The sequence below is a fragment of the Cebus imitator genome, unplaced genomic scaffold (genome assembly GCF_001604975.1).
Source record: "Cebus imitator isolate Cc_AM_T3 unplaced genomic scaffold, Cebus_imitator-1.0 Scaffold82, whole genome shotgun sequence".
Classification (NCBI taxonomy): Eukaryota; Metazoa; Chordata; class Mammalia; order Primates; family Cebidae; genus Cebus; species Cebus imitator.
Window position 1 is genome coordinate 1618405 of NW_016107397.1, and position 22390 is coordinate 1640794.

Below are 22390 nucleotides of genomic sequence, written 5' to 3' on the forward strand. Positions count from 1 at the left end.
TTTTCATGACCTTGGATTAGCAATGGTTTCTAAGGGATGTACACAAGAGAAATAAAAACATATGTCCATACAAATTTTTTTTTTTTTCGAGACAGGGTCTCACTCTGTCATCAAGGCTGGAGGGCAGTGGTATGATCACGGCTCGCTGTAAACTCAACCTCTCGGTTCAAGCAATCCTTCTGCCTGAGTCTAGCCTCCTGAGTAGCTGGCATGTGCCACCATGCCTGGCTAATTTTTTAAATTTTTGTAGAGATGGGGGTCTCACTATGCTGCCGAGGCTGATCTCAAACTCCTGGCCTTAAGCAATCCTCCTGTCCCCCAGCCTCCCAAAGTGCAGGGTTTGCAGGCGTGAGCCACACCACCTGGCCCATACAAAATCTTGTACACGGGCCGGGAGCGTTGGCTCCCACCTGTACCTCCAGCACTTTAGGAGGCTGAATCGGGCAGATCACTTAAGGCCAGGAGTGGAAGACCAGCCTGGGCAACATGGTGAAACCCCATCTCTACTAAAAATCAAAAAAATCAGCTGGGCGTGGTGGCTTGTACCCGTAATCCCAGCTACTCAGGAGGCTGAGGCATAAGAATCACTTGAACCCAGGAGGTGGAGGTTGTAGTGAGCCGAGATGGCATTACTGCACTCCAGCCTGGGTGACAGAACATGACTATTGTCTCAAAAAAAGGGGGAGGGGGGCGGAGAAAAGACATCTTGTACAGGAATGTTCACAGCAACATTAGTCCTAACAGCCAAAAGGTGGTAGAAACAATGCAGGTGTCCATCAAATGAGGAACGGATGAACAAAATGTAATGCGACCTATACAATGGAGTATTATTTAGACAGACAAATGATGCGCTGACAGCATGCTACAGTGATGATCTCCCAGTCACGAAAGACCAAACACTGTATGATTCCAGTTATATAATATGTCCAGAATAGGCAAATCCATAGAAACAGAAAGCAGATTAGTGGTTACTTAGGGCTGGGCTGGGAGGGGAGGTGATGGAGCCAATATAGGGTTTCTTTTTGGGCTGAGGGCATGTTCTCAAATGTGGTGACGGTTATGCAAGTCTGAACACACTGAAAACCATTAAACTGCACACTTTAAATGGGTGAATCGCATGGTACGTAATCTCAATGAAGATATTTGAAAACTGCTGCCTTATACGACAGTTTACACAGTACTTTCATATATACCAGCAATTGAACATCAGCTTACTTGTTTGAAATACAAAATTCCGAATACTTGATGCTTCATGATATATGGACTTACACAGAGAAAGCTCCCTATATATAGGAGGATAGACCTCTGGCTCTTACAACTTAATCCTCCTCTTGTGACCTCCTATCAACATCTAATAGTGTAATGCAGGTTGTATTTCTCAATATCCTCTTCAAAAAGGCGAACAAAAGAGCTTGTTTAGGTTTATGTGCAGGTATCAAAAAAGGACAGGAAATTTACGTGCCCTGCCATGGGTATCTGTCATTAAGAAGCATTCGATCTCACCAATATGGAGGAAAAAGTCAAAGAAGAAACACACTAAGATAACTGACGCTGAAATGAAGATAATTCACACCTTCCTCCCCAAAACTAGCACTCCCTCCCTCTTACAAACCCTGCTAGGTGAAGGACAGAAGGTCTCACCCTTCTGTGAGAAGTGGCTGAATTCCACCTTCAGAGGTTAACAAGTACTTGACTTCTTCATATTGAGGCTGCTTATTTCCCTACAACTGCCATTCAAGGTATTAAGATTTTTATTTATTAGGGGCCAGAATCCATTTTGAAACTGGCAAGGCTGGTTCTCGTATCTAGAGTCTTCTCTAAGCTTACTCACTGTTTCCATGGCCAGGCCACGCCCCTTCCCTGTCTTGATCTTCCCCTAAATGCGCTTCTGCTCATCAATACCCCTCAACCTGCTCTTTAGTGTATAGGCTTCAAACCTCTGCTGGGCTACTTTCTGAACCTATCAAACAAATTAGCGATTATTTCTAATTAATTACTAGTTTTCTCATAGATCTGATTTGGAAGTGCGGGGAGGGAGAGAGGACTTTCCCACCAAAAAATAAAACTTAAAAAATTAAGCTGCTGTCCAGACACGGTGGGTCAGGCCTGTAATCCCAGCACTTCAGGAGCCTGAGGTGGGCGGATCACCTGAGGTCAGAAGTTCAAGACCAGTGTGGCCAACATGGTGAAACCCCATCTCTACTAAAAATACAGCAACATTAGCTAGGCATGGTGGCAGGTGACTATAATCCCAGTGACTCAGGAGGCTGAGGCAGGAGAATCATTTGAATCTGGGAGGCAGAGGTTACAGTGAGCCAAAATTGCACCACTGCACTCCAGCCTCGGCAACAAAGTGAAACTCTGTTTCAAAAACCAAACAACAACAACAAAAAATTAAGCTGTTGCCGGGTGTGGTGGCTCACGCCTGTAATCCCAACACTTTGGGAGGCCAAGGCAGGCAAATCATCTAAAGTCAGGAATTCAAGACGAGCCTGGCCAACACAATGAAACCCCATCTCTACTAAAAATACAAAAATTAGCCAGGCGTGATGGCTGGCGCCTGTAATCCCAGCTACCCTGGAGGCTGAGGTAGATAATCGCTTGAACCTGGGAGGTGGAGGTTGCAGTGAGCCAAGATTGTGCCACTGCACTCCAGCCTGGGTGACAGAGCAGGACTCTGTCTCAAAAAAAAAACATGTTGTTACATGTAAAAGCTGTTGTATAAACATGGTGTAGTGCAGCCATTTTTAAAAATCAGCTTTAATAAGGAATCTACTGGGTAGAGGCCGGGGATGTTGCTGAACACCCTACAATGCACAGGACAGCCTCCCACATCAGTCAAGGATCACCTGCTCCCAATGTGCATGCTGTGGAAGTAGAAGAACCCTGCGGCAAGTTCTCAGTACCACGGCCAGCAAACTCAAGGCTCTTCCAGTCACACCTGTCACTGCTTCTTCACATGAATGTAATGCTCATACTCCACCCTGAGAATCTGGGCTTGCCCATTGATTCAGCACCACTCATGAATCACGGTGGTACCTTAACTCAACAGTCACTTCTGCATGTGTGCTGAATGACATCAATCTACACATGACGTACCCAGCTGAGACAGTTTTCAAAAAGGGTCCTAGTAATTCCTCCCGACCCTGGCATTCCTTCCACCCACTTCCCTTCCAGTATGAATCCAGCTACTCCCATCAAGAGATAGGGTATCTACCTTCATAAGCTGAACTTGGTCACGTGACTTGCTTTTGACCAATGGAGCTTGAGCAAGCATGAGATAAGCATGGCTTGAAAAGTGCCTGTGCGTTGGGACTTCCTGCTGGGACCTCCCACCACCAGGTGAAGAAGCCTGGTTTAGCCCGGAGGTGAGAGACTGAGGGTGAGGGCACTGCAGTTCACCCAGCCCAGTAGAGCTGGCCTAGACCAGCTACTCAGCCAACCCACAGAATCGTGAGAATTAACAAGTATTTGTTTGTAGTAGTCTGAGACAAGCAATAACTAATACTGTTTTTTACACATCCAAACTAAACTGACTTATGAAAAGCAAATCATACTCAATTCCTATTGGGATGTCAATCAAAGCCCGAGATTTATCTTTCTCTGCAAGTGTTACTGTTAAGCAACATCTGCACCAAGTGTAACGGAACAGATGAATTTGGGGGTCAAGGTACAGGACTTTAAGCATTAGGATTTTTTATTTTTTGAGACAGTCTCTCACACTGTTGCCCAGGCTGGAATGCAGTGGTGCGATGCTCCCATCTCAGCCTCCCAAGTATCTGGGACCAGAGGTGGGTGCCACCACACCTGGTTAGTTTTTCTGTTTTTAACAGAGACAGGGTTTCACCATGTTGGCCAGGCTGGTCTTAAACTCCTGACCTCAAGTGATCAGCCTGAATCAGAATTAGGCTTGTTAAAACATTTTTAACAAGTAGGGCACATAGCATACCTCTGCAGCCCACCTAACTCTACATCAGGAAGACACCTCATCAAACGCCTTGAAAAAAATCCAGATATATTATGTTCCGGCACTCCCTTGGCTGGCAGTCAAAAACCCTATTCCAAAATTAGTTCCATCAAAATTAGTTAAAAAGGTTCCTAAACACACCCATATTGACTCCTTCAGAATAATCTCCTTCAGGTCCGATCTTCGCTTCTACAATTTCCCCTGGAATCAATGTCATGCTCACTTTAAATGGGATTATTTATCTATGTCCAGACCTCTGGTTCCACTTCCATTATCCCAAGGCTATTCTCAAAAATGAATTATAAACATTAGTTGAACTCACCAATCAGGACGACTTACCCCAAACCACATCTTGACCTTCTGCAGAATCGTTCACTTTTAAAGTGAACTCTTGTAACCTCCCAGTCCCCACTCTTCTACAAGACTAACTGTTGAATACCAAATACCGACCTTTCTCTCTCAGCCCCTTCCCTTCAGGCTTTATTCCTTCCCTGCAAGGTTCATCGAGACCCAGCAACTCCATTCTTTCTGCAGGTATATCATGCCCTGTCCTTCTGCTATGCCATCCCTAAAACACCCACACCAATCCAACCACCTCCCCCTCCCACTCTCACAGCCAAGATTTAGGTGAGGGAGGGGGACACTGAGACAGAGAACTAGAGGTTGAGGTCAATACAAATCTGGCAATGCTAGGTTGCCGCCACCTCCCCATAGAGGACCGTGACCGTTAGTTAAGCCTATCTTAAGGGCTTTGCTCCAAAAGTAGCTGCACCTATCTCTGCCTCCTTGTTGAGTGCCAACGAAAGATGCTTCTTCCCCTCCGTGGATTCCCACGGTCATGCTATTACATTCTTATATTCTCCCTCTCCTACTCTTTCCCATCAACATACAGTGAAAGTTACGGTTTAACATAAATAAATGATGCATTTCAATCCTACCTCTTCCTGGTTCTTTCAAATTCAGGGTTCTGGAATTAAGACTACACTTGTTTCCATTTCTTCAATCTTTCGTTCCCTTTGTAGTGATGACCCTACAAAGTCATCGCTGTCTTCCCACCCCAGGTGTCCAGTGCTCTTAGACTTCATCTTAGGTCTGAGCTCACAGAGGCATCTAGCCCTGATGACCACTCTTTCCTGAGGCACTCCTCCCCCTGGTTAGCCTTCACTCCTGGTCTTTCCTTCCTCACTCCAGTCACTACTTAAGCGCCCACCACTCCCTAGCGCTTCATATTGGGATACAGATGCTCCATTTTTCTCTAGGTGGCCTTTGTTCTGCATGGTTTCAACACACATGGATACAGAGAAGGCTCCCACTTGACTGTCAGTTCCACCAGCGAAGAAGATATTAAATTCTCCAGCTGTGGGGTCAGCCTGGTTATTGGTAGATCCTAAATGTTTCTTTGCTTACACTGTGCCGGGCACTGTTCTAAATGTCTTTCATATTGACCTGTAGCCAAGTTAATTTGCCTTCACTTAAGTGTTTCCTCAAACTCAGTGTAACAACTGAACTCATCTTTTCCACCATTTTCTCCTCCTTCTTCTTCTATCTCCAGCCACCCATTTCTCGCTCTCCCATCGGCCCTTGCCGTTGTTGTCCAGGTCCCTTAAGACTAGACCTGACCATCTTCATCAGCCTCCCCTTGCTCTGCCTCACCGTCTACTCAGTTTCCACACTGCTGCCTGGGATCTCTCCAGACCAAAAATTAGATTATAGTCCTCTTCAGCCTAAAGAGGCTCACCATGGCTTAAGGAGGAACAAACTCCAGAAGGCCCTTCATGAGCTGGCTCCCGTTAACCTCTTTCAACTCATTTCTTGCTACTCCCTCATACGCATACCACCACAGCATTCCCTGAATGCCACCAACAGGGAATACGCAAATCCCGCCATCGCCACCGATTCTCCTTTCCCATCCTGAAACTAAGCATCCTATGCCCTCTGCCTGCCTATTCTTTCCTCCAACCTCTCCCCCTCACTCAAGCCCTCAAAACACAGAGTTTAGGGATCACTTCTTCTAGGAAACCCTCCCTGATGATCAGTGTGAACTCGCCATCCATCTCCAGTTCCACAGCACTCTGGGCTTACCTCAATTAATTTTGTGGAATCGAGACCCCCACAGATGTTCAATAGCACTCCCATCACAACCATATCTTTCCTAGGATTTCAGATCAGTGTCATTCATTACTTCCCCCTGCCTAAAATGTCTACAAAATATTCAAAGGCTTACATTCAAATACTCAACTGTCTGCCATGGTGGCTCACGCCTGTAATCCCAGCACTTTGGGAGGCCAAAGCAAGTGGATCACCTGAGGTTAGGAGTTTGACACCAGCCTGACCAACTTGGCGAAACCCTGTCTCTACTAAAAATACAAAAAAATTAGCTGGGTGTGGCGATGCACGCTGCTCAGGAGGCTGAGGCAGGAAAATTGCTTGAACCTGGGAGGCGGAGGATGCAGTGAACTGAGATCGCGCCATTGCACGCTAGCCTGGGCAGTAAGAGGGAAAATCCGTCTCAAGAAACAACAACAAAAAACACTGAAATGTCTACAAAAATGTCTTATACACAATATAAAAAACTAGCATCTCTTTTCTTTCTTTGATCTTCACCCAAATCCTCAAAACATGTTTCAAACTCCAGTTTGCAAATTCCACATAAAACCGTATTATTCTGGTTTTTATTTTCTGTACAAAAGGTTTTCTGTTCCTCCCAGATCTATTTCTTTTGAGTGATGTATCTGCTTCCATTCAGTTCTGAGCAGCATCCTCATGCCTCCTGGCAATATCTCTCAGACTCCAACAGCAAAACTACAGCACTTACCTCATGTTAAAAATCTCACCAGGCATGGTGGCTCACACCTGCAATCCCAGCAGTTTAGGAGGCAGAGGCAGGTAGATCACTTGAGGCCAGGAGCTCGAGACCAGCCTGGCCACCATGGCGAAACCCTGTCTCTACTAAAAATACAAAAAGTAGCTGTGCATAGTGGCGCACGCCTATAATTCCAGCTACTTAAGAGGCTGAGGCTGGATAATCACTTGAACCCGAGAGGCGGAGGTTTCAGTGAGCCAATCGCACCACTGCACTCCAGCCTGGGCAACAGAGCCAGACTCTGTCTCAAACAAAAACAAACAAAAAAATCTGAAGCTCTCCTTTGTTAAATAATATTTTAAAAACATACTGCAATCATGGTTATGTTTTCTAAAAGAAACCAGATTACACTTGTATTGAGTAATATATCTTGCAACTGTCCTGAAGGAAATGTGTTCTTCTATATTTCAACCTAGATGACAAACCACCACCTCAAGGTTAACCAATGGAAAAAGTATTAAATATGCAGCAGTTTAAACGGATTTCCATGGTTCTGCAAGCAATGGAACATATGCTAAAATTAATTAAGAGATCAACTGAGACCACGGCTGGTATCCACTTTACCCATGACCTTTTTCTAGGAACAAAAAAACTTAAAACAAGAGCCTTAGACTTTTTTTTTTTTTTGACAGAGTCCATGGCCCAGGTTGGAGTGCGGTGGCACAATTTCAGCTCACTGTAGCCTCTGTCTCCCTGGTTCAAGTGATTCTCATGCCTCAGACTCTGGGCAGCTGGGATTATAGGCACATGCCACCATGCCTGCTACTTTTTGTATTTTTTGTCGAGACGGGGCTTCACCATGTCAGCGAGGCTGGTCTCAAACTCCTGATGTCAAGTCATCTGCTCACCTCAGCCCCCCACAAAGTGCTAGGATTACAAACCAAGAGCCTTACACTTTGAAAAAGAAAAATTTTAAGGCAAATTAAACATTTCCACCTTTAAAATTGGAAGACCACCACTTTATAAAACTTGTGAAATTAAATGGGAAAGTATATAAAAATGCTTCCCAAAGTAAACGTCAGTAAACGTCAAACTATGTTATAACATTTCATCTAACAGTGTGTAATTTTAAAAATCCCAGCACTTTGGGAGGCTGAGGTGGGCAGATCACAAGGTCAAGAGTTGAAGACCAGTCTGCCCAATATAGTGAAACTCCGCCTCTACTAAAAATACAAAAATTAGCTGGGCATGGTGGTGTATACCTGTACTCCCAGCTACTCGGAAGGCTGAGGCAGGAGAACTGCTTGAACCCGGGAGGTGGAGGTTGTGGTGAGCCGAGATCGCACCACTGTACTCCAGCCTGGGCAACAGAGACTCCACATCAAAAAAAAAAAACAAACTTCTGTCTTCCCAAAAAGATTTTAGTCAGTGCATAAATTTAGAGAACAAATGTAAAAAAATTCATACTAAAAAGTACCCTAAGGTTTCCATTGCGGTCCAGATGCTCAGCTTAACTCAACAACATCTCAGAATTGCAACTGCTCAGTAAATAATGGTACTGATTTAAATTTTTACAATAGATATAAACACTTGCTAAAGTTTTGGTCATTGTTAACACACACACACACAGATGATGAACAAAGAAACCCAAGATAAAAATGCAACAGGTTACCATAAAATGAAAATAAGTAGTAGTTATAATTCACTCAGAAAGTGTTTTTGAGAATCTATACGCCACAGCTCTAAATAGACGTTGGTAGAAATATATTCCATGTAAGTTTTTAAAATTTAACCTGTTAGATAGCTCCGTTTGAAATTTTGCCATATTGGTTTTCCTTCCTCAATAAATACATCAAGTTCCAAAAATCTGAAGTCTTTTTCTACATGACCAGCAAACAATGAAAAACAAAAATACAAGGCAGGTGGATCACTTAAGGTCAGGAGTTTGAGACCAGCCTGACTAACATGGTGAAAGCTGGTCTCTATTAAAAATACAAAAAATAGCTGGGTGTTATGGTGTGTGCTGTAATCCCAGCTACTCCGGAGGCTGAGGCAGGAGAATCACTTGAACTCAGGAGGCAGAGGTTGTAGTGAGCCGAGATCATGTCACCACTGCACTCCAGTCTGGATGACAGAGTAAGACTCCATCTCAAAAAAAAAAAAAAAAAATCAATAAATCAGTAGCATACTCACCTAAACATCATTAAATTGGTCAGCTCCACACTTTTTTCCTTTTCTTAAATACAGAGATGGGGGTCTCACTAAGTTGCCCAGGCTGGTCTCAAAAATCCTGGGCTCAAGCAATCCTGCCTCAGTCTCCCAAAGTGCTGGGATTACAAGGAGAGCCACTGTGCTCAGACTAATTCCACACTTCTGAACACAGATTCAAACTCAGGCTATCTTGGCCTAGACAGTGTATATTTCATTCATATATATGTATATACATATATACACACACAAATACAAACACACACAGAGATACATACACAAACATACACATAGTCATATAGTATACTGCCTTTTTTAAGGCAAAAACTATTTTTTAAGTGCTTGGCAAGCAACAAGGGCAAACAAAAGTAACATCGGTTGACTCACATAGTCCCCAACAAATCAACTGGATGTTAGCTCTTTTATCAGACTAGTGATAATGCCCAAAACTGATAGAACTGCTATTTAAAAAAGTAAAAGAAAAAAAGGCAGCAAGAAAGGGGACCAGAAGAGTCCTGTAATGACAGCAGGATTCTTTCCATAACCCACAGGTGTCCCATCATCTTTTCCCAACCCACTCATGACCCACCCAGGCTTCCGTCCCCCTCACGTGAGTAAAAGCTGATGGGAGGCCAGGCTCGGGTGTCAACCAAAGGGAAATCCTTCTCTTAACATCGGGGAAAAATGAGGTTACCTGCCATCAGGATTAAATGCTTTAAGCAAGAAACTACACTCGAGGTTGCCAAATGTGAATATAAAGAGATTCTGCTTGTAATTTGAGCATCTGTGGTAAATAAGGGGTAATTTTATATAGATAAAAAGCCATGGCCAGGCCCAGTGGCTCACACCTGTGATCCCAGCACTCAGAGGCTGAGGCAGGTGGAATACCTGAGTTGCGAGTTTGAGACCAGCCTGGCCAAAATGGAGAAACCCTGTCTCTACTAAAAATACAAAAATTAGCTAGGCATGATGGTGGATACCTATAATCCCAGCTGCTCAGAAGGTGAGGCAGGAGAATCGCTTGAACCCAGGATGGCAAGGTTGCAATGTGCCAAGATTGAACCACTGCACTCCAGTCTGGGTGACAGAGCGAGACTCTGTCTCCCAAAAGCCATCTTCCAAATTGATAAATAATCCCTGAGGAGGCCAGAAAAGCAAGAAAATAGAGATAAAGGATTGGCCGATATGCTGAAAAATGGTGAAGCTGAGTGTATGGGGGCTCCTGTATTATTTGCCTTTATTTTGTATGTTTGAAAGTTTCCATTAGTCAAAGGGGAAAAAAAAGGGAATCACTCCAAAGAAGCATAAGGGAGATGGGCCTTGGCTCAAATAAGCCAGCACTCAAGCCTACCCCGGCTTCAACCTCATTGTTCTTCCTAGAGGATAACGGGTGATGGATGCCTTTTCAATTACGAAACGTGTATGTAATACCTATTCAAACAAATTTTTCAAACTTTTGAAAAAGAATACCCTGTACTAGTGAGGACCTTAAACATTATTCTTAGCTGGTTTTCCAGCAATTCCACTCTTGGGTCTATCTTAACATACGAACCGTGCCTGAAAGACACCAGATGCTCCCTGAGGTACAATTTGTTTATAGGGACATGACCCCATCATAAGTGGAGGAGTTTACTGAATGCCTACCGCTTTTGCACCATCGTAAAGTGGAAAAATCATCAGGTTAAGGCTGATTGTGGTGGCTCACGCCTGCAATCCCAGCACTTTGGGAGGCCAACAAGGGCAGACCACTTGAGGCCAAGAGTTGGAGACCAGCCTGGCCAACATGGGGAAACCCCATTTCTACTAAAAATACAAAAATTAGCCGGGCACGGTGGTATGCAACTGTAATTTCAGCTACTTGGGTGGCTGAGGCAGGAGAATCACTGGAACTCAGGGGGCAGAGGTGATAATGAGCTGAGAATGCATCACTGCACTCTAGCCTGGGCAACAGAGCAAGACTCAAAAAAAAAAAAAAAAAAAAAAAAAAAAAAAAAAAAAAAAAAAAAAAAAAAAAAAAAAAAAAAAAAAAAAAAAAAAAAAAAAAAAAAAAAAAAAAAAAAAAAAAAAGAAAGAAAGAAAGAAAAGAAAAGAAAAATCGTTAAGTTCAACCATCTCAAATCAGGGACCACCTATACCCACATCAATATTATTTACAAATGTAAATCTGGAAACAGCCTAAATGCTAAGTAAAAAAATAATTAGGCCGGGCACGGTGGCTCACGCCTGTAATCCCAGCACTTTGGGAGGCCAAGGCGCGTGGATCATGAGGTCAAGAGATCGAGACCATCCTGGTCAACATGGTGAAACCCCGTCTCTACTAAAAATACAAAAATTCAGCTGGGCATGGTGGCGTGTGCCTGTAATCCCAGCTACTCAGGAGGCTGAGGCAGGAGAATTGCCTGAACCCAGGAGGCGGAGGTTGCGGTGAGCCGAGATCGCGCCATTGCACTCCAGCCTGGCTAACAAGAGCGAAACTCCGTCTCAAAAAATAATAATAATAATAATAATAATTAAATTATGACATATCCACAGGATTATTCAGCTACTGAAAATAACACAGTATCACTGAAATGACGTCATGTGAAAGGTGCAAAAGAATATAAACTGTAGAAAAAGGCACAATGATATCCCTGCATGTGAATTATGGTGATCGTTCTTGTCATTTTCCCCGGAAATTTTCAATCTAGCAGGAAAAATAACTTTCAGCCTTAACTTCTATGACACAGATACAAGGCCCTATTAGGGTATGGTTTGAAAACAATAACATCTATCCTCTATAGCAGGGGTCCCCAATGGGTCCGTGGCCTGTGAGGAACCCGGCTGCAGAGCAGGAGGCCTGTCACTCCCCGTTGCTAGAATTACCACCTGAGCTCCGCCTCCTGTCAAATCAGCAGAGGCATCAGATTCTGCAATTAGTGCCAACCCTACCATGAACTGCGCATGTGTGGGATCTAGCCTGCCTGCTCCTTATGAGACTCTAATGCCCGATGATCTGTCACTGTCTCCCATCACCCCCAGATGGGACCATCTAATTATGGGAAAACAAGCTCATGGCTCCCACTGATTCTACATGACAGTGAGTTATATAACTATTTTATTACATATTACAATGTAGCAATGACAAAGTGCACAATAAATGTAATGTGCTTGATTCATCCCCAAACTATTCCCCCTCAGTCCCCACCCAGTCCATGGAAAAACTGTCTTCCTTGAAACTGGACCCTGGTGCCAAAAAGGCTGGGGACCACCGCTTTATAGCCTACCCAGGCCAGATAGGCCCTTACATTAAAACATACTGCCAATGGATATGGAGTCATCTGCATGGCTACTAACCATGCTGCACCTCCACTGCAAAGACAAGCAACTGCTTCATGTCTCATTGCTACGAAAGGAGTACTTACTGTATAGAAACAGTCCAAAATTCAAGCTGATTCCTACAATCTTAAAGAACCAGCACCACAGGCAACTTTGTTTCCCAGGTCTGGGTTTTTTAAAATATGGTAGCTTAAGAGTCATGAGTAATTCCTTTTAGACAGCTCAAGAAACGTAAATAGTCTCTATGGCTTCAAAAGAAACCTGGCTTTTTAATGCCTTCCCCTCGCTCCCTTAGCCATTTCTGACTTTCCTGCCCACGGCAGCTGCTCTTTAAACTCAACTTGCGGCAGGTTGGGGGTGGATCAGCAACTCCTCTTCAGCTACTATCATTACATGTTCAGCTGGCCACTGCTATCACTGTCATACTCCCAGCTCGGAAACCCCTGCTCGGAGGAAAACTGGGTACTTGGGTCCCACTTACCAAGATGGGCTTTAGATCTCTCCAAAGACAGGTACCCTTCCAAAGGTTAAGAAGACCAAGAGTTTACCTGGAATAATTTTACTGTTTTAATGTTAAAAATCTACATATGTAAGAACACTCTCTTTCATATTTATTCACAACCAAAAAAATTTTTCTTTTTTTTTTGAGATGGAGTCTCGCACGTCACCCAGACTGGAGTGCAGTGGTGCGATCTCAGCTCACTGCAACCTCTGCCTCCCGGGTGCAAGCGATCTACTTCAGCCTCTCCAATAGCTGGGATTACAGGCATGCGACACCACACCCAGTTAATTTTTGTATCTTTAATAGAGATGGGGTTTCACCATGTTGGGCAGGCTGGTCTTGAACTCCTGACTTCAAGTGATCTGCCTACCTCCGCCTCCCAAAATGCTGGGATTATAAGCATGAGTTACTACACCTGGCCCACAACCAAAACTTATGCCATGTAGCACATATTAGTAGTATTTAACTCAGGTTAAAAAAAAAAAAAATCTGTAGGACACACACTTAACAAGTGAAATGTAGGCAGCAATTTAGCTAAGACTTCACCAGTTCTTACACAGAAAAAAAAGACGCACGCACATGGTCTTTTAAGATTTACAATTTTTATTTTTTTCTACAAAATCATGGCAGCAAACCAATTATTCATAACCATTTACCTTAAAACTAAAGCTTTCTTTGGGAAATATTTTTCTTTTTTTTGAGATAGAGTCTTCCTCTCTCACCCAAGGCTGGAGTGCAGTGGCAGATCTCAGCTCCCTGCAAACCTCCACCTCCCGCATTCAAGCGATTCTCCTGCCTCAGCCTCCCGAGTAGCTGGGATTACAGGCACGTGCCACCGCTCCCAGCTAATTTTTGGTATTTTTAGTAGAGACAGGTTTTCACCATGTTGGCCAGGCTGGACTCGAACTCCTGACCTCAGGTGATCCATCTGCCTCAGCCTCCCAAAGTGCTGGGATTACAGGCACATGCCACCACAGCCCAGCTAATTTTTTTTTTTAACTTTAGTAGAGACGGGTTTTCACCATGTTGGCCAGGCTGGTCTTGAACTCCTGACCTCATGATCTGCCCACCTCGGACTCCCAAAGTGCTGGGATTATAGGCATGAGCCACCATGCCCGGCCCAGGAAATTTTTAAAATCAGTTTTCATGTAACTAATTTTCTACCACTCAAATTCATAAATTCATTTAGCAAAATATCAACATTTTCAAGATTTCCACAAATGCCAATTTTAAGTAAAATAATATGGTTTGGTAGTTAATTAAAATGATAGCTGACACCTAAAATGGAATTTGGGGAAGAAAACAGAAAAATAATTCTGAGAGGAGAGGCCGGCTGTAAGGCAGCTGGTATTGGTAGCCTTTATAGAAAGGCAACATTTAGCCGACTCCCAATTATAGACTGGGCTGGGTGTGGTGGCTCACACCTGTAATCCCAGCACTTTGGGAAGGCAAGACAGGCAGACTGCTTGAGTCGAGGAGCTCAAGACCAGCCTGGACAACATGGTGACACCCCATCTCTACAAAAAAAAATACAAAAAATTAGCCAGGTGTGGTGGCATGCACCTGTAGTGCCAGCTACTTGGGTGGCTGGGGCTGGAGGTGAGGTCGAGGCTGCAGTAACCCATGCTCCAGCCTCAGTGACACAGTGAGACCCTGTCTCAAAAAAAAATAAAATCAAGTAACCAAAGGCACACATAATTATAGACTGGAATTATCTGCTAAAACACTAAGTAGCTTTAAAAAGGCAAAGAAAAGATAATGTTTTATATCACTTAAAAGTGATATTTCTGTTTGACTATTAAACCTAGAACGTGGTCCTTGAGGCCGGGCTCAGGGGCTCACACCTGTAATCCCAGCATTTTGAGAGGCTGAGGTGGGTAGATCACCTGAGGTCAGGAGTTCAAGACTAGCCTGGCCAACATGGTGAAACCCCATCTCTACTAACAGTACAAAAATTAGCCGCAAGTGGTGGCAGGCGCCTGTAATCAATCCCAGCTACTCAGGAGGCAGAGGCAGGAGAATCACTTGAACCCGGGAGGCAGGGGTTGCAGTGAGCCAAGATCGATCACACACTGCAGCCTAGGCGACAGAGTGAGACTCAAGTCTCAAAAAAATTAAAAAAAAAAAAAAAAAAAAAAGGTTAGGACTGGTGATATTGGTTGGGAGCGAGCAAAGATGGGAAAAGTAACTGTAATTCACTCCCATTCCGCTCCTGACAGCCGGAATGTACTGAATGTCTTATGCTGGCATCCCATCAGTTGAGAGCCTCATGCTCCAACAGCTCCCCAGTCTCAGCCCTGCACCGTCCTTGTTAGGAAAGTACCACCACACAGGGGGCAAATCCCTGAGAATAAAGCCAGCCATGGGGCTGAAAACGAGTCCCAGGAACACTAGCAAAATTTCCATAATCCCCAAAGAGTTAACAGTTTGCTCAGATTTCAAGTAAATTGTTCTTATTTATTTGGGTGAACATTACACGGCATTTAAGTTCCATAACTTTTTAAGTGGAAGTACACCACAAACTTAGCTCAAGCTAATTCCCTTTTTTCCAGTTCAGACGCTTGAAAATGAAGACAAAGGGACAGACAATTATCGCTGGCTGTGAGCTGTTGTGGGCACTCCATTATCGACACATTCCTGAATCGGTAATGGCATGCTGAATTCCAGCCGGCTGTAGTCCAGACCGGCATCACTTTTTAAAAATAACCACTTTCTCATTTCTTGAACACAGGTGATGGCAGCACAGCACTGTGAATGTACCCAATGCCACTCGACTGCACACTTGACATTTTACGTGACCATGTTCAAGTTATGTTGTGCGACTTTTACCGACGAAAACACAATTGTTTTCTCCACTCTTTTCAATAATCTAGAGATTGGCTTAATAAATAAGGCTTCCCTGAGTACAAGAGATGAAATCCTAACCAAGGTCTGCAGTTAATCCAGGACTGCAGTAAGGATGAGCATTTACCGCCATGTTGTATCTCAGCAGAATTCAAAAAACACATAGGAGATTTCCAAAATTATCAGAAAAAGCACTTAACATCCGCTTCAGTTACTGTGAAGGCTAACACATGAGAAGCAAGCTGTATGATCTGTATTCTTCCCAACCCCAAGAGAACAATTCAAGCCACATGACTTAGAATAATGGTTGGCAGAACTCCACCTCTGAAGAGTCTACAGAGGTTCCATTACTCCATTAGTGATAATGGTTATTGATCTAGCCTCCTGGAAGAGCTAGTGGGAAAATGGAATGTTTAAGATAGTAAGAATTTTAAAGTCCATTGATCCCACTAGGAAAGACTTAGTAAAACTGCGATAGCCTTTTGCCATCTTTGCCCTCCCACCCCTTGCTGAATTAAACTGCTTAACCCAGTAACTTCAACAAAATTAGTAGCCCTGAACCTTCCCCCACCCCCAAGTACCAGTAGCCTACTTAAAATATTAACTTCTCAAGAGACTATTAAAAGCCAAAGGACAAGACAGTATTGTCTCACATCTAACATGTAGGAGGAACCAGCTAGATGTTCACTCTCCTTCAATATAAGACTAAATGTCTCTTAAAAGGCCTAACGTTCCTATTTCCTTCCTTTCAAAATACTGCACAATAGAGTATTTCTGTCCTGGTTACCCACGTAGAACTATCATTCTACACAGATCCCAATAGTCTTAGTACTAGGATAATTTCATTAAATGCAAATACATTTTAATCCTTCTATCAACAGGATGATTTTTGGCCTTAAAGGAGAGCTCACTTGAATGGTAAGACTGGGTTCTTTCTCTGCAGTTTCCAAAATTCTCCATGATGACTTTTATAAACAGGAAGAAAATGTCTTAGGTAGTTGCCATTTTGGAACACCTACTACATTTCTTATCAAATCAGCACAACTTTTCAAGTATTGTCCCATTTTACAGATGAGGAAAATGAGGCACAGAGACTATTTCCTTAAAGCCACAGGAAGCAGATTTGAAAAAAGATTTTTATTTTACAGACTGTTCTTTCCTGCATACTGGAAAGGAGCAGAAGCACAAATCTAGAAAAAAAACAAACTTCCCAAACCTTGACTTAAAAGGCTTTGTAACGGGTTGTCATTCCCTAATAGTAACTGAAAATGACTCAGTAGGAAGTCATTTTTTTAAGGTTTTTATTAAAATCTGCCAAATTATCTGCAAAAAAACTCGAGGATACATCCTATCTCTGTACTGTTATCATAAAATATATTCTTGCTTAAAATTTCTACTTTTATTCTATCACTGCCCAGTATTCTAAATAAGTGAGATGAATGTTTAAAAATATAAAAAAAGCATCTTATAAACTTTTGTGAGAAAGCCAGCAATAGCGGGAACAAGGCCTGGCTAGAGGTCACATATCTGCATGTCTAAGGGTAAATGAAATCCTTATTTTTTGGACTAATTCTTTTCTGGTGGAATATGAAGTGCTCGATTCCACCTGGCTTCTCGGCTAATTTCTGCATTACCCTGGACAAATGCCATTTGCACACTCCCTACCAGCCCTTAGGTGCATTGCAGCCTCTGTGTCATTGTGTGTGACATCACTTGGTTGCTATGGATATAGGTGCGAGGTCACTCGCTTTCCTGTGGAACTAGAAATATGGAAAAATTAGAAGAGTCTAAATAACACGAACTGAAGGTATTTCCAATACTGATACCTATTAGCAGTGCAACTTACATCATTTGAGCATTAAAACCTTAGAAGACAGAGACTGTGACCACAGCAGCATCCCCAATTTCAGAGCCAATTCTCTTCTTTAATAAAATAACAACCTTTCTTTGTGAATATGGCTGGTTTAAATATAAAGGTATCAGCATTGTCCTCTTTTGAGAACCGGTTAAGTTATTCAAGAATTGACCTGTAATATCAATAATGCTTCACTTAAAAGCTGTAACATGCAAGGTACATACACTTCAGCATCCACTTCACAATGGAGATGCGTTTGACAACCTTTGTTACATAAGGCAGGAAGTTAAATATTAAGATAGTGGGGCCCAGAAATCATTAATTAGATTAATTTTCAACCTTTCATTTCCTAATGTTCAGTACTTCCCCCTCCTCTAATATCAAACTGGCTGACAGCCCCTTAGATAAGTGTGATGTTACTGACAAAATGGTGCAATAGAGGGAGGAATCTGCAACCCAGACAAAATGCGACAACTGGAGATCAGTATTCTCTTTTCATCAGCATGAAGATGTACTCGCTTAAAAAAATAAAAGCCTCAGATGCATCTAACAACAAAAATTTTTTAAAGACTTTTTCCCCTTTAACTCCTCCCAGCCTCCACCCAGTCTAGGCTCTCTGCAATATGACAAATGCAGAATCTTCTGGAATGACTTGATACTGCCTCTCACCACCGCTTTGTTTGCACTATCAGATCAGACAGAATATTTTTCCCCCAACTTATAGGAATTTCAACAGACGCGTGCCTGTATGCAAAAAAGAAACGGCATATGTCACAGATCGAACCAGTCGGCTACATTCACCACCTTTTATTTTACAGGCAATACCTACCCTTTTCGATACAAAAACATTAGGGGATAAGATGGAGATGACATGCTAAGAACGATCAATGAAAACGCTAGCGAGACAAACGTTCCCCCTTCCTAAAAGCCGGAGGACTTGCTTTGAGGGACTGGAGAAAGAGGAGCCTTTTGTTAAGAAAAACGTGAGCAAGGTGGTTTCGATTTTGCACCACAGGGCTCAGGTTTTCAAGAGACCCCCCTACACGATGTTCCTGGGAAGGTTCTCAGGGATCTGTCGGGAGAGACGGTGGGGAAGATTTTGGGGGGGCTCGGGAGGCGGAAAACCGGGAGACCTGCTCAGTGAATGGGAAAGGCGCCGCCCAGACACCAGGGAGAGAAAGAGGAACCGCATCCATGCGGTCCCCCGCCCCCACGCCCAGGCTGGGAGGAGGGGGGAAGTGGGGCACAAAGGATGCGCACGGCTCCCCGCTAGGGTCCCCTGCACCCCCAGATCCGCGGGGGCCGGAGACCCCGCTCCCAAGTCCAGCCCCGCGGGACCCCGCCCCGGCCCGCGCCCGCGCAGGGCCTGAGAGGCAGCGCCGCGGGGCCCCGGGGACGCCAGCAGAGGCCGCGTCACAGCCCGGGTTCCCGTCGCCTCTCGGGACCCTCCCAAGGCCCCTCAGTGAGCGAAACGGGGCAGTCACCCCGCCATCGCGACAAGGCGATGAAGCCCCGGGCCTTCCACGCCCAGGACCGCGTCTCCGGAGGGGCAGGGAATGGCGGGGGAGGGGAGGAGATACTCACGTTCTTCATGGCCGCGGCCATGTCGTCGTAGCGCTCCGCCTGCTCGGCCAGCCGGGCTTTCTGCACCAGTTGCTCGCGGTCCACCATCTTCGCGGAGCTGGGTCGGGCCGGAGAAAAAGAAGGACACTGGGGTGGCCTGAAGGGCTTGGAGGGCGCGGCTGGAGCCCAAGTGGCGGACAGGACCGACCCACCGAACGAGGGGCTAAGGCGGCGGCTGCGCGGAGGAGGCGGCTGGAGCTGCGACCGCGGGACCAGGCGCGAAGCGGCTGCGGCTGCTGTGCGTGCCACGATCGGACAACCCCCTGCGGCCCCGCCCACGCGGCGTGACGCAGCTAGTCCCCGCCCGCTCTCCCGCAAGCCCCGCCCAGGCCCCGCCCGGGTCGGGCCGCAGTTGGGGCTCACCGCTCCCCAACTCGGCTCACTGCGCGTCTTTCGGGCACCCTGTCCTTTCCCACTGAGCCCCCACGCTTTCTTTTATTCCCTTCACTCCTCAGTTCCCTCGCCCCAGCTTCTCCAGACGCCCCCTTATCCCTCCCCCTTGAGCCCTCAGCCACTCCAGGCCTCCGACGCCTGGGCCTCTGGGAGTTGTAGTTCAACCTGCAGGGGGCTGAGGCGTTGGGGAGACCAAGGACAAAGGGGCGGTCAAGACTACAACTCCCAGCGGATGTAGCGCGTAGGCACAGGCGGACGGGCGGGGGGTAGGGTGGGATTGGTTCGAATCCCGAGGCCGCTGGGGACCCCTGGCGGGGATCAGGGCTGCATCAGTCCCTGCGAGTGCTGATTCACCGCCCCGCCCCAAATTCTACGGGAAATTACGAGAGGAGGGGGCAGGGGCCTCAGTCCTAGACCCTGTTTCCGAGATCACGTAGTAGATCGTGGTGTGGGAAGGACAGCAGGCGCGTCCTTTGCAGATCCAGACTCACAGTGTGGTGCCTGCCCGCGGGATGGCTGAATTAAGGAGCCAGACCCTGGGAACTGTCACCTCCTCCCCTAATGAGCTTCCGCTAACACCCCCACCCCACCTTGAGGTTCTTGGGCCTGACTAGGTGAAAACAAATACCGGCTGGCCACACTGGTTGGTTTCCAGAAAGGATGCAGCTGTCTGCTGGCTGACCCTGGAGAACCCCTTCTTCCTCTCTAGGGTGGAGTACTAAAGATTCAGTTCAGCTACCAGAAGCCTACTCCTCGCCTAACTGGGCTGTGTCTAGGGCCTGGTTGTCCAGCCTTCTCTCCCCTCCTAAGACATACATACATATTGACGTCACGCTGATATATTCTCGTTCATATGCTTCCCTTTCTTAATATTCCACATGGCTTGCAGATACCATAATTTTTTTGCTTTGTTTTGGTTTTTGTACATACAGGGGTCTAGCTTTGTTGCCCAGGCCGGTCTCGAACTCCTGGGCTCAAGCTATCCTCCTGCCTCGGCCTTCCAAAGCGCAGGGATTACAGACATGAGCAACTGTGCCTGCAGGCCCCATAGTTTTGACTGCACATTTTATTTACTTTATTCAACAATTATCTGTGAGAAGCTACTGTGTTCCAAGCCCTATTCTAAGCCACGAGGCCCAGTAATGAGCAAAACAGACAAAAATCCCTGCCCAAGAAGATATGTAGAATATGCCAGAAGTCAATAAGAAGTAAGCTTTGGCCAGGCACGGTGGCTCACGCCTGTAATCCCAGCACTTAGGGAGGCTGAAGCGGGGTGGATGACCTGAGGTCAGGAGTTCAAGACCAGCCTGACCAACACAGTCAAACCCTGTCTCTACTAAAAGTTCAAAAATTAACCGAGCATGGTGGCAGGCGCCTATAATCCCAGCTACTCGGGAGGCTGAGGCAGGAGAGGTTGCAGTGAGCCAAGATTGCACCGCTGCACGATCTTGGATAGAGCAAGACTCCATCTAAAAAAAAAAGAAGTGACTTCTCATCTAAACCGTAAAGCAATGTTAACATATCAGAGCTGTTTGCAGACAAGGTTGCAAAGACAGCAGAAAACTTGCATTCTCTGAGCACTAGAGAGAAAGGATTTAGTTATAAGGGTTCCTGCTTTCACAGAATTATTCCAGGGTTTATGTGCCAGGGTGGTGACTTCCCACACTGTAATGGCACTGGTGACGAGTCCCTCTACGGCGAGAAATTCGATGACCAGACCTCATTCTGAAGCACACAGGTCCTGGCATCTTGCCCATGGCAGATGCTGGACCCAACACAAACGCTTTCCAGTTTTTCATCTGCACTGCCCAGACTAAGAGGTTAGATGGCAGGCATGGTGGTCTTCGGCAAGGTGAAAGAAAGCATGAATTCTGTGGAGACCACGGAGTGCTTTGGGTCCGGGAATGGCAAGACCAGCAATGGCCAGGCACAGTGTCTCATGCCTATAATCCTAGCACTTTGGGAGGCAGAGGCAGGCAGATCACTTGAGGTCAGGAGTTTGAGACCAAGCCTGGCCAACGTGGTGAAAACCCAGCTCTGCTAAAAATACAAAAATTAGCCAGGCATGGTGATGGACGCCTGTATTCCCAGCTACTCAGGAGGCTGAAGCAGGAGAATCACTGGAACTGGAGAGGCAGAGGTTGCAGTGAGCCAAGATTGCACCATTGCACTCCAGCCTGGGCAACAAGAGCAGAACTCCATCTCAAAAAAACAACAATGAGAAAGAAGGTCACCTATTCAGGAATGTTAGGGTGAAGGGATTAAAAAAGAAAGAAAGAAAGAAAGAAAAAAAGAAGATCACCATTGCCGACTGTGGACAACTCTAATAAAGTTGACTTGTTTTTTTATCTTAACCACCAGACCATTCCCTCTGTAGCTCAGGAGAGCACCTATCCACCGTATTTGCTCCCTGTATCCTATAATCTTTGTGCTCTTGCTACAGCACCCTTTGCGTTCCATGTTTCTCTTCTTCCCTTCCACGACTGGCTAGATTGCAGAATTAAGTTTGTGATTATGAAATATAAACTAAATAACAACAAAAAAATAAGAAGTGAAAGATAGAATAAGAAACATGAAGAGTGCGTGAGACTCTGGAATGAAAGAGATCCCGTCGGGGAATATTGCCGGCTCTATGCCAGATGCTGGAGGACCCCTGTCCTCAAGGAATTCAGAGTGTGTTAAGCATTGTAAATATTTTGTTTAAAAAATAACTTCTCCCAGGCTGCAAAGGAAGAGGTTCTGAAAAGCTTCTCCAGGGAGTTTGGTAACATTTCCAACCCAGCGTTTTTTTGAGACGCAGTCTCACTCTGTTACCCAGGCTGCCATGCAATGGCGTGATCTTGGCTCACTGCAACCTCTGCCTCCTGGGTTCAACTGATT

At 45.3% G+C, this 22390-nt stretch overlaps 1 protein-coding gene across 1 annotated transcript in view; it reads right to left on the reverse strand.

Annotated features, from left to right (window-relative positions):
- The window catches only part of YWHAG (tyrosine 3-monooxygenase/tryptophan 5-monooxygenase activation protein gamma), a 33422-nt gene extending 14017 nt beyond the window's left edge, over positions 1–19405 (reverse strand). Inside the window, exon 1 of the mRNA XM_017533486.1 lies at positions 19079–19405. Within this exon, the coding sequence (XP_017388975.1) occupies positions 19079–19165 (87 nt within the window). The 5' untranslated portion in view covers positions 19166–19405. The remainder of the gene's footprint in view (positions 1–19078) is intronic.
- Between the last annotated feature and the right edge of the window lie 2985 nt (positions 19406–22390).